Here is a 13,186-nt window from a genome sequence, read left to right as displayed (position 1 = left end):
CTGAGATCAGCAATCCGTGGATTGCTGATGAGTCCTTTAACTCAACTCCCTGCCATCACCTCCCCCAAAAGTCCCAGACACAGTCAAAGTGATTGTTCAGTGTACCAGCAAGGGGGATGGAGCTTCCTCGCCACTGACTGGTAATTACTGACTACACCTTGTTATGAGTTCTAACTGCCGATTTCCAGCTGAGCTTATGAATCAATCTCCAATTAAAAGATTCAGGTTTGCATAGCTAGGAAAAATACAAATTACTTTTAAAATTTGATATTACATTTTCTAAAATTTTATTAATGAAAAGTATCTTCTTTACCAGTGGTATGGCGAGTGGAGGGGACCGGCTGAGAGTGGTGACGGTGGTGGATTTAAAACACAAGATGGACGCACTTGTCTCTGACCTCACCCATGCTCTGGATGAGTCACAGCTCCCCCAGTACCATCGTAAAAGACGAGGTTTCAAACGTCGTGTAAAATTGCCTAACAGTTTGAGTGAGTGCTTGCTGTGTTATGTTTTGAAAAGATACATACCCTAATCATCATTACCATACCAGATTAGTTAGTGACATTTCCATTGCTTAATTGTGTTGTCTAATTGTTCCTTCTCGAATACAAACCATCATCCTTTGATAGGAGTATGACTTCAGCAAAGATAGAACAACTATTTAAACTTTTAACCAGGTAGTTACTAGTAGCTGGCAGGTGGAGGGTAGGAGCCTACCATCTACCCACCAAGTAGAGTAACTTTCTCTTTGACTTAGGCCACAGTTCAGTACACACGTACTGCTCTTCTGCCTCAATATGGCCATTTTAAACTTGTTTGTTCCTACATAGATACAAACCTTTGTCCTCTACATAGGAAAATGGATAATAGCAAAGCTGGAATATGTCAATTAAGAATTATAACGAAGTGTCAACAACGTGCCGGTAGCGGGGAAGCACCCGGCCTTGCTGTCTCACTGACAAACCACTTTGATAGCAGCTGCCAGGGAGAATGGACGTTTCCGCAGGCTGGAGTTTCGGCAAACTTAGTTTTTTTTCTTTTCTAGTGTGTTAATGTTGTGTGTTTTTTATGGGGATTTCAGAAGAGGTTCTTTGCCTTCTCGAGTGAAAGAAGTCTTTCTTGCCTCTCATACCTTCCCTGCAGTCTATTTGACCACAGCCAAGGATTTCTTGTGACAAGTGTATGTTGTAGTAGTCTTTTGAATGCATTCTTGCCTGGCAAAATATGGGACTGGAATTCAAGATCTGTTCAAGTTTCTTAATGGTTGTCTTTCAAGGGAAAGCAGTCCTCATTAGGAGACAGAATCTCTTTGCCTTTACAGTCATCCCTGAGGTAGAGTCATATCTCTTGACACGAAAGATTCTGCTAACAAAATTTTCACTGCGCGACGAGATGCGAAGAATTTCACGATTCGCATAACGAAAAATGTTTCGGACAACGGAAGGAGGTACGGTACGAGAGCCCGGCCGTGTCCGAGACTGATTTTAAAATTTGCGCGCCGCCAGCCCATAAACTCTCCACCATCTTCCCATGCTCCCATTGGTTATCTCCCTACTCAGATGCTAGTTACCACCTTAAGATCCTGCTCTCCTATTGGTCAGCATCTACTGTACTGTATCCCATCATGCATCTACGCATTGGTGTTCCTATTTCTTTTTGTTTCAGCAGCGGTATTGTACGCATTGACTTAGTGTTTGTGATTTCACCTTCGTAACTACTGTATTGTGTGTGATATTACGTTATTAGCCATGGTTCCCAAGAAAGTTTCCGATGTTCAGGAAAAGAAGAGGATGATGCTTTCTATGGAGACGAAGATGGAAATAATCAAGAAATATGAGGCTGGCTTGCGGTTAAATGTGATCGCGAAGGAATATGGTCGAAATCCGTCTATGATAGGAATGATCCTGAAGCAGAAGAAAGCCATCAAAGCAGCAACACCTTCTAAGGGCGTGACTGTTTTCTCCAGCAAGAGGAGCCACCTCCACGATGAGATGGAGATACAGTACTGCTGCTTGTCTGGGTTAAAGACAAGGAAATGGCTGGAGACACTATCACTGAAGCGATAATCTGCCAGGAGGCCAGCGGCATTTTCGGTGATCTCGTGCATGCTCAGGCCGAAGCCGACGCAGGAAAAGGAACATCAAAGTAGGTACCCCTCAGAATTCAAGGCTTCTCATGGGTGGTTTGAAAAACTTAAGAGACGCTCAGGTATTCATTCGGTGGTGCGTTATGGGGAGGCTGCAAGCTTGGACACCAAATCGGCTGAAGTGTTTGTTAAGAAGTTTGACAAGTTAACTCTCAGGAAGGCTACAGTCCCCAGCAAGTCTTCAACTGCGACGAAACGACTTTTTTTTTTAAAAAAAAGGCCTTGTCAAACGTACATCACGGCAGAAGAAAAGAGGCTACCCCGGCATAAGCCTATGAAGGACAGGCTTACCCTTGCACTCTGTGAAACCCCTGCTGGTGTATCGCTCTTGATGCTTCTTGAACCTTCAAGGCCCACAAAGTTATTAAGGAGAATCTTCACGTATTGTGGAGGGCTAGTGTAAAAGCCTTGGTAACAAGACACTTGTTCACCGAGTGAGTAATTGTTTGATTTGGCCAGACTATGAAAAACTATTTGGAGGAGAAGCGCCTCCCTCTTAAATGCCTGCTGGTGTTGGACAATGCCCCTTCTCACCCTTCTGCCCTCGAGGAAGATATCCTAGCTCAGTATTCCTTCATCAAGCTTCTCTTTCTTCCACCTAACACCACCCCTCTCTTTTAGCCCATGGACCAGTAAGTGATTTCAAACTTTAAGAAACTATACGAAATATCTCTTCAAGAGATGTTTCAAAATCACAGAGCACAAACCAAACCCTTCGTCAATTTTGGAAGGAGCATTTCGATATTGTGAAATGCCTCAAAGTCATAGATCAAGCCATCTTCTCACGAGATTTCGAGGGCTTCCACGAAGGCCAAGCTGAAGACGAAGGCGAAAATGTTGACTATCCTGAACCTGTTGCTCACTTTGAGGTTGCCGAGATTGTTACACTCAGGATGAACATGGGTCTGGAAGTTGATGAGGCCGACATCAATGAGGTTATCGAGGAGCACCAAGAGGAGCTTACGACGGATGACCTGAAGGAGTTGGAGGCCATGTGACTCAACGTCGTTCAGGAAGAGTATTCTAGTGGTGAGGGGAAGTAGGATGACTAACTGATAACGGGAGAAATTAAGGAGGGTCTAGATGGCTACTATAAAATGGTGGCTCTTATAGAAAAGAGACACTCAGAAAAAATTATTACAGGTTGTGCACTTGAATACTCTAATAACCTTTGCCTTAGTCATTTTGTGAAAATTTTAAGAAGCTGGCAGAAACAAGCTTCTTTGGATGATTTCTTTTAAAGAGAGGCCTTCAGTAGCAGACCCAGAGCAAGATAAAAAAATGAAAGAAAAGTGGCAGTGATGAAGAAAATACGTAGTGTAATCAAATTCAGAAAATACAAAATGTAAAGTATATATATATATATATATATATATATATATATATATATATATATATATATATATATATATATATGTATATATATATATATATATATATATATATATATATATATATATATATATATATATATATATATATATATATATATATATATATATATATATATATATATATATATATATATATATATATATATATATATATATACAGTACTGTATATATTAATTGAAAAAAAAAATTAATTCCAAGTTTATCGTAAGGTTGTGTTGATATTTCCAACCATTTGGAAATGTTTCCTAAAATTAAGTGTTAATGTTTTCTGTCATTTTTTAATCTGTTATGTAAAGTTTGAGAAGAAAAGCGAACAAAGGGAAGCTGCGTTCAGGAAGGAGATTCTTCTGCTGGCAGCGACCCGTGGGTCTCAAAGGAGACTCAACGTAAAGGATCTTCCCTCGTGTTCCTAGGTAAACCCATGGAGGCATGCCGAGTACATAGCGATTACAAGCGGTAAGATCTTTATTACAGAGAAGCTGGGAGCTGTCCTTATCGAGGACATTGAGTTCTGGCCCAGCTTTGAGTCTTATCCAGACTGCTTCGTTCGTCTCCGTATTGGTCACACACGGTTGACACACGAGTTTCTGCTGAAGGGCCAACACCAACTGTATTGCGAGGACTGTTTAGTACCTTTAACAGTGAGGTATTTGTTGACCGAATGCCCTAATTTTACTAACTTAAGAAATAGATATCTGTTTGAGGCTCGAGGTGAGGATGGCAGGTTCATCCTTGCCAAGATTCTTTGACATGATGTGTCATACTATGCGATCGGAATTTTTAGATTTATTTCAGAAGCAGGTCTTCTGAAAACTATTTAACTATTGTAATGACCTCTTAACTTTTATGGTTTTAATTGAATTCTCTTTTATTTTTCATATATAATAAATGCTATCGGCGTCAATGACCTTACATGTCAGGATGCCAGAAAACTTTCAATCAATCAATCGCCTAAGGGCCAAACCTGTATCCAAGGAGGAGGCAGAGCCTAAGGAGGTCATAGTGCTTGACCATACGAAGGCTCAGGCTTTGCTAGCCAACAGTTTGAAGGACAGGGGCTTCACCAATTCGAAGGTGCCGGCCCTGACCAAGAAACATCCCTCTTTTCTTGCTCCAGCAACTATAGCCTTCCTCTTTGCGGAAAAAGGGTTTAAGGCGGTGATTAAGGCAGTGGAAGCTGGGAAACCTTGCCCTACACTGGAGGAGTGTAAGCCCCTTTCCCTAGCCTTGGCAACGGATCACAAAGAATGGAAGGATATTCAGCTTACCTTCTCAGTCGGGAAGTTGGAGGCTGATATCACTGGACGTCAGTTCAGCGAAAACCTCCCCAAGTTGTCTTGAGTTTCTCCTGTGCAGGGAACAAGATACAAAGGAGAGGCTTGCTGCCTCTCTGCCCCTCCAGGTGACCATGGAGGCAATGGCCAGTGAACAGAGATCCCTGGATATGTTCATGGTCATGGCCAAAACACATTTGGTAACCCTAACTAAAGACTTCTACAGTTTTGTTAGGGCAAGAAGGGCTTGTAGAGAGTTCGTGTTTGCCTCGGCAGCTGTCAAACACGAGCCCAGGAAGTTGATATCTTCCAATATCTGGGGGAAAGACCTATTCCCAAATTGATTGGTCAAAGAAATAGTTGACAAGGCCGCCACAGAGAATAGAAATCTTCTCCAGAAGTGGGGCATGTCGGCTTAGAGGAAGTCTTCTCCGGATGAGGGTCCCCAACTGAAGAGGAAGACAAAGAGGCCAAGAGTGCCTTCTTGCCCTGCTAGACAACAACAACTTCCCATGACTGCGGTGCCACAGATGGTGGCACAGCCCCAACTCGCCTACCAGGTGGTGACTCAGTCACCAGCCTTTACTCTCGCCTATGAGAGGCAGACCACCATCTTTCGCCCTAAAGGTAGGGGGTCAGGTAGAGATTCCTCTAGACGTCCCTCGAGAGGAAGAGGGAGTAGGGGAGCACGCGGTCAAGGAGGCAAGCCCTCCGGAAACCAGAAGCAATGTGATGCTTCCGGTAGGAGGAAGACTCCGACTCTTCCGGGATCATTGGACCTTCGATCCCTGGGCCCACAGCCTAATCAAGAACGGACTAGGTTGAAGCTGGAAGACAGCTCCACCATCATTTCCTCAGTTCTTCCAACACTCCACCCCCGTTCTGGAAGAATATACCCGAGAGCTCATGAGCAAACGGGTGATGAAGAGGGCAAAGTCCATCAAATTGCAAGGAAGGCTGTTTTGTGTTCCTAAGAAGGACTCAGTCAAACTCAGTGTCATTCTTTATTTGTCGCCACTCAACGAGTTTATAGAGAACGACAAGTTCAAGATGCTGAGCCTTCAACACGCTGAGCCTTCAACACATAAGGGCCCTGTTGCCCAAAAGGGCATACACAGTCTCCATAGACATGGCACATTCCAATCAATCGCCAACTCTCCTCCTACCTAGGATTCAGGCTACAAAAAAGAAAGTACGCTTTCAGAGCCATGCCCTTCGGACTAAACATAGCCCCAAGGATCTTCACGAAGCTTGCAGAAGCAGATGTTCAACAACTACAGTATGCCTACAAGGTGTCCAGGTGGTATCCTATCTGGACGATGGGCTGGTGTGGGCAGCCTCTGAGTTGAAATGCATGCAAGCATCCAAGAAAGTGATCCAGTTCCTGGAACATCTAGGATTCAAGATCAACACCAAAAAGTCTCGACTATCTTCAGCTCAGAAATTCCAATGGCTAGGCATACATTGGGACTTACGGTCACATCGTCTCTCCATTCCATTAAAGAAGAGGAGAGAGATAGCGGGATCTGTCAAGAGACTTCTAAAATCTGACAGGATTTCAAGACGCCAACAGGAGAGAGTGCTGGGCTCCCTTCAGTTTGCATCAGTGACAGACCCAGTGCTAAGAGCACAGCTAAAAGATGCGTCAGGAGTCTGGAGAAGATGCGCATCAAACGCTTGAAGAGATCTAAGAAGACCAATACCGATTCGGCTACGATCACTTTTCAAGCCATGGTTGAAGGCCAGAAACTTTAAGAGGTCAACACCTCTGCAACCGCCTCCACTCTCAGTTGTCATCCACACGGATGCATCATTGGAAGGATGGGAAGGTCACTCTCATCAACGCAGAGTTCAAGGAACTTGGTCCTCTCTATTCAAGACCTTCCATATCAACATTTTGGAGGCCATGGCAGTCTTCCTCACACTGAAGAAATTATCCCCTCGCCCTTCAGTCCACATAAGACTGATTTTGGACAGCGAGGTGGTAATGAGATGTCTGAATCGCCAAGGCTCGAGATCGCCTCAAGTCAACCAAGTGATGTTGGCCATCTTCCGCTTAGCGGAAAAGAAGAGATGGCACTTGTCAGCAGTTCACCTTCAGGGGTTCCGCAATGTGACAGCGGACGCTCTATCCAGGATAACTCCGATAGAGTCAGAATGGTCCCTAGATGCAAGATCATTCTCCTTCGTCTTCCATCAAGTCCGGAACTGCAGGTCGACCTCTTCGCAACGAGCGACAACAAGAAACTTCCTCGATACGTGGCCCCATACCAGGACCCTCTAGCGGAAGCAGTGGACGCCATGTCCCTTGACTGGAACAAATGGACCAGGCTTTACCTGTTCCCTCCATACAACCTGCTGATGAAGGTCCTCAACAAGCTGAGATCTTTTCAAGGAACAGCAGCCCTAGTGGCTCCCAAGTGGCCCCGGAGCAACTGGTTCCATTTAATTTTGGAATTACAGCCGAGGCTGATTCTCCTTCCGGACCCAGTTCTATCTCAGCAAGTACAGAAGTCGACTGTCTTCGCTTCATTACAGAAAACCCAAGACCTTCATCTCATGATTTTCTCTCCCTTGCAGTAAAGAAAAGGTTTGGGATCTCGAAAGAAAATATAGACTTCTTAGAGGAATATAAGTCAAAATCTACCAAAAGGCAATACGAGTCATCTTGGAAGAAGTGGGTGGCCTTTGTCAAGGCAAGAAATCCAAAGGAAATCTCGATGGATTTCTGCTTGTCTTTCTTTACTCACCTTCATGAAAAAGGTTTAGCAGCCAACACAATAACTACGTGTAAATCTGCCTTGACTAGACCCTTCCTTTATGAGATTTTTAACAAAATCCCTAAGGCCTGTGCCTGGCTCAGGCCTGCAGCACCTCCAAGGCCCATCTCATGGTCTTTGGATAAGGTACTACATTTTGCTTCAAGTTTGGATAACGATACTTGCTCTTTGAAAGATTTGACTCATAAAGTTACAGTATATTCTTGTTTGCTCTAGCCTCAGGGGCTAGAGTTAGTGAGATAGTGGCCTTGTCTAGGGAGGATGGCCATATCCAGTTTGCTGAAACGTGAGAGCTAAATCTCTTTCCCGACCCAACGTTTCTCGCCAAGAATGAGCTACCCACTAAGAGGTGGGGTCCCTGGAGAATCTGCCCTCTGAAGGAAGATGTCTCGCTGTGTCCAGTGGAGAGTCTAAAGGTCTATCTTCGTAGAACTTTAGACTTCAGGGGAGGACAGCTCTTTAAAGGTGAAACATCTTGCTCAAACTTATCCCTGAAACAACTAAGGGCAAAGATCATCTACTTTATTCGCAGAGCGGATCCTGACAGTACACCCGCAGGTCATGATCCTAAGAAAATTGCTTCTTCGTTAAACTTTTTCCAGCTCATGGATTTCGAGAGCTTTCGCTCGTTTACTGGATGGAAGTCATCCAGAGTGTTTTTCAAATACTACGTGAAGCAAGTGCAAAAATTAAAACGATTGGTAGCGGCAAGGAGTGTACTAAAGCCTGTCGCTTAGTGTCGCGAGGAACAGTAATTCTAAAGGGTGTACATGTTGGCACTTTATAGTGCAACATGGTAAGTGAAATGTCATCATTGAGACATTATGGACTGTTCCAGTGTACAAAGGTGATGAAACATAGACTGAACCCTGAGTGCCATGTGTTTTTACACAAGTGTAAAGAGACAGACTTCTCAGAAAGACATTAGAAAATGTATTAAATTTTCATGTGAGTGGCAAAGATTTTGTTTTCAGGTAAAACTAGTATTTCTGATTTATTCTGTTTTTGTCTATGTTAATAAATTCTATTTCACTTGCATATTTATGTTGTTATAAATGTATGCCACCATAGCATCTGAGGTATAGCAAACCAGTTGTATACCGCAACAGACAAGTTTGCATCTTGTATTGAAACAAGTTACTTCTAGCTAGAAAGGTTTGCTTACATATAGGAACAAAGTTACTACCTTTGCTCGATATAATTATGCAGAATAATAAGGAATGAAAGGAATGCTCACACATAACTTTATTAAAATGTTTAGGGCGAAATAAGACGCACAAAACAATTAATCATTTATTGTCAAACAATAAATAAAAATTCAGCATACATTTATACATACATATACCATGGCACTTCCCCCAATTTTGGGGAGTAGCCAACATCAACAAATGAAACAAAACAAAAAGGGGACCTTTACTCTCTACGTTCCTCCCAGCCTGACAAGGGACTCAACCTTCCTCCCAGCCTGACAAGGGACTCAACCGAGTTCAGTTGGTACTGCTAGGGTGCCACAGTCACCCTACCCCGTTATCCACCACAGATGAAGCTCACCTGTGGTGGGTAATGGGGGAGGGTGACTGTGGCACCCTAGCAGTACCAGCTGAACTCGGTTGAGTCCCTTGTCAGGCTGGGAGGAATGTAGAGAGTAGAGGTCCCCTTTTTGTTTTGTTTCATTTGTTGATGTCGGCTACCCCCCAAAATTGGGGGAAGTGCCTTGGTATATGTATGTATAAATGTATGCTGAATTTTTATTTATTGTTTGACAATAAATGATTAATTGTTTTGTGCGTCTTATTTCGCCCTAAACATTTTAATAAAGTTATGTGTGAGCATTCCTTTCATTCCTTATTATTCTGCATAATTATATTGAGCAAAGGTAATAACTTTGTTCCTATATGTAAGCAAACCTTTCTAGCTAGAAGTAACTTGTTTCAATACAAGATGCAAACTTGTCTGTTGCGGTATACAACTGGTTTGCTATACCTCAGATGCTATGGTGGCTGACATGAACCTGTGTTCATATTATAAATACAAACTTTAGCTAAAGGCATACAGTGAGACCTGTATGTCCCTTTGAATGCTAGGTTGGTCATATGAAATATGCAACTTCGAGACTTTTTCCCGAGTCTAGTTCGACTCTTCCCTGTAGGGGGCAGGAAGCACTAACATAATATATGATTAGAAGAAATTACATATAACGGTAATATCATAGGTCTCTTAGGTCTAGATGACCAAGGAAATATTGTCTTGAGGTTTAAGGCACAACTGGGAAATCCACAGATACATTAATGCTCTGGTAATTTTCCATCAGGACGACATGGCCTGAGCCCAAAAAACGGATTTTGAGTGAAGCGAAAAATCTATTTTTGGGTGAGATAGCCATGTCGTCCTGATACCCGCCTTCCTTTCTATGAAAGGCCTTAGCAGGATCCCTCCCGATAATACTGTATCTATAAGTACTAGCTCAACGCTACAAGGAATAAAGATGGTGGACGATTATGGCGCCATCTGAGTACTCAAACAGTAACGGAGGAAGGGAACTTTATAACGGCTCCTCTTTTATTTTGCCACTTTTCCCCCTCAAAGCGTAAACGCTATGCGGGGTGCAGATTGCTATGTGGCGTGTCAAGAATATGACCCCTTATATTATGCGATATCCTGAAAGGAAACTTTAAGGATATTCGCGCCGGGAGTTAGAATTCTGGAGACCTTAAGTTAAATTCTCTGGGAATATCACTGTAGTTAAATATACCCTAGGAAGCTACTTAAAGGAACCTTCCATCAGGACGACATGGCTATCTCACCCAAAAATAGATTTTTCGCTTCGCTCGAAATCCGTTCTTTTGCGTCTGGAAAGTTGAGTATTGATTCTTTACAATGTATACATTTTAGCTCCTGTTTCACAGTGAAATTAGAGTAATTTATTGTGCTTAGTAGCTAGTCCTGTTACCGGAGGTGCCATGGGTGCTGTCGTTCGTTAGGCATGTGTTATTTAGTTAGTAGAACGACTTTCCCGGTTGAAATAGCATTAATTAATTATGAAAGCTATTTAGGCATATACTTGTAAAGATATTTATGGTATGCATAATTTTCCTCTTTCTATGTCGATCGTATACGTTACAGTTTCGGTGATTTAGGTAACCGAGATCTCGTTTTACCTTGGTAACCTAACCTAGGCGATGTAGTATATTTCAGACATTTCCCCGTTTACCCTCGTGTATCATTTTATCAATTCACGTGGAGATAGATATCTCCTAGAATTATTATATAAACCGATACTTGTCTCCAGTGGAGATTTAAGGGTAATCCCTCCTTCTTTCTGAGTGTAGCCTTAGGCTACAACCCTAGTTAGTCTTGCCTTCGAGTAGACACTCAGGCTTGATTGGGCTAGTGGTTTCTGTCTTCCCTTGGCCGGCAGATAGCAGGCTTTGGGTTTCGGTCAGAACCTCAAAGTATATGGTCTTTTGCCGGCAGCCGGCCGGCAGGGTGAATAGTCATTCCCCTGGCGGACTAGGCTGCCGGCACAGGAGGCTAGACCTCCCTAGGCCACACTTGAAGTGATTGTATGATGCCGCCACCTTCTTCCTGTGGTCTAGAAGACTAGTCCTGTGCTCGCAGACCCTAGGCTGAAGAATAGACATTCTTCTGCCGCCTAGGATGGCGCCGGTACTGGAACTCTGTTTCTCCCTTGTTGAGAGGAGGTGGCAAGTCTGCCGCCGTCCCCTTAACTGTATTGGCAGACCCTAGGCTGGAGAATAGATATTCTCTTGCTGCCTAGGATGGCGCCGATACTGAAACAGAGTTTCTTAGAGGTGTGGTAGGACCGGCAACCCTGCCGGCTCCATCCACATCTCATAAAGTACATTTTCCTTCCCCCCTCTGTCCTGTAGTGATGGCCTAGCCATCGCAACCCTTTGGCCGTCGTCCTGCAATCCCACCGCTTGCCGGCGGGTTGCGGGGCTGGCCGGGCTCCTACTTAACAGCTGTTTACTGACTGCCGGCAGCCATGACGGTTGCCGGCGGCTATGGCGGCTGCCGGCAGCCATGATGGCTGTTGGAGGGAAGTCTATTCTGTCACCAAGGTTCTTCAGTCCTCCCTTGGACTGCCGGTCACAAGTCTTGTTGCTGGGGTACTAACCCTGCCGGCGCCGACAGGTACTGACTCAGCCGGCGGCATGCCGACTGTACCAGTGCTGCCGGGAGCTAGCCTGCCGGCCCTATGCCGGCTGGACTATGCAAGTCCTGTTGCCGGGGTATTAACCCAGCTGGTGCCGGCAGGTACTGACTCAGCCGGCGGCACGCTGACTGTACCAGTGCTGCCGGGTACTAGCCTGCCAGCCGGACTATGCCGGCAATGGTACTTGTGGTTGGATGGAATCCTGTATGATGCATTCTCCCCTTCCATTTGAACCTTCTTTCTGGTGAAGGCAGTAAATTATATATTTACATCCTTATTTAGTGTAAATATACACAGTAATAAGGCAGTCCTTCACTCCATGCTTTCTCTCTCTCTATCATCTAGTATGCTGGCTGGACTGTGCCGTCAGGGACTAGCTATGCCGGCTGAATTACAGTATATGTTTGTACAGTAGTCAGTATAATTGCAGTATAGTATATACTGCAGATAGAAAACTATTGTATATATTATACTAGTAGTTATTTTCCAATATATCTTGGGTATCCTTGCCCAGGTGTTTGCTGAGACCAATCCTATATTGAAAGAGTAGAATTTTTTCAATACTCTGATTAGAAATGAGTTTACATTTTACCTTACAATATTAAATAATTTAGAAGGGCCAGTGGTAGTACACTTTCTATCCTTAAAGGTTAGAACCCTTATCTTAGAGCTTCCCTGATCAGGAAACTCTATGGTTTTAATATTGGAAGGGAAGGTCACAGCAAATGGGCTGGGTAGGATACACAAATATGTGTCTTTTCTAATTTCTAGTCCAGTCGGCGACATGCCGGCTGGACCGTGCCGCCAGATGCTAGTCATGCCAACAGCACACTGGCGGAACTACATTATATGATTATACAGTAGCCAGTATTTTGCCATATGGTATATATTGCAAAAAGAAAACTATAGTATTATTATACAGTAGTTAGTTTCTAACATATCTTGGGTACCCTTGTGCAGGCTTCTGCTGAGACCGAACCTATATTGAAAGAATAGAATTCCTTCAATGCTCTGATTTGAAATCAGTTATCCTTAACCCACAGTATTAAATAATTAGAAGGGTCAGTGGCAGTGTACGCTTTTCTATCCCTAGGGGTTAGAACCCTTTTCGTTCGAGTTGCCTTGATAAAGGAAACTCTCTAATATAATACTGAGGGGAGGTTACAGCAATTGCTTGCAAGGGATACACAAGTATGTGTCTCACTATTCCTTTCTAGCTTACTATCCTAAGCTATAATAATTAAAAGATGACTATTACATATTACTTATCAGGTGAGATAAACAATTGTATACTCATTCTGCTTTCCTTTCTTTACGGGAGGAACCCCAGATGAAATGTGTTGCAGTCTTCTGCAATATTAAGAGTACAGTGAACCCTCGTTTATCGCGGTAGATAGGTTCCAGTCGCGGCCG

The 13,186-nt window shown here is 43.6% G+C and overlaps 1 protein-coding gene across 8 annotated transcripts in view; it reads left to right on the top strand.

The window, feature by feature from the left end:
• The first annotated feature begins 285 nt into the window (after positions 1 to 285).
• Positions 286 to 13,186, top strand: part of LOC137635197 (G patch domain-containing protein 2-like) — a 784,198-nt gene continuing 771,297 nt past the window's right edge. For 6 of the 8 annotated variants that reach the window (XM_068367664.1, XM_068367658.1, XM_068367661.1 and 3 more), the window contains exon 1: positions 287 to 489. In XM_068367664.1, coding sequence (XP_068223765.1) covers positions 294 to 489 — 196 coding nt within the window. In that variant the 5' untranslated portion in view covers positions 287 to 293. Of the gene's footprint in view, positions 490 to 13,186 lie in introns of all 8 variants that reach the window. The other 2 variants (XM_068367662.1, XM_068367663.1) reach the window with 1 other exon arrangement.

The sequence above is a fragment of the Palaemon carinicauda genome, unplaced genomic scaffold (assembly GCF_036898095.1).
Source record: "Palaemon carinicauda isolate YSFRI2023 unplaced genomic scaffold, ASM3689809v2 scaffold10, whole genome shotgun sequence".
NCBI lineage: Eukaryota > Metazoa > Arthropoda > Malacostraca > Decapoda > Palaemonidae > Palaemon > Palaemon carinicauda.
This window is presented reverse-complemented; position numbering and strand designations above follow the sequence as displayed.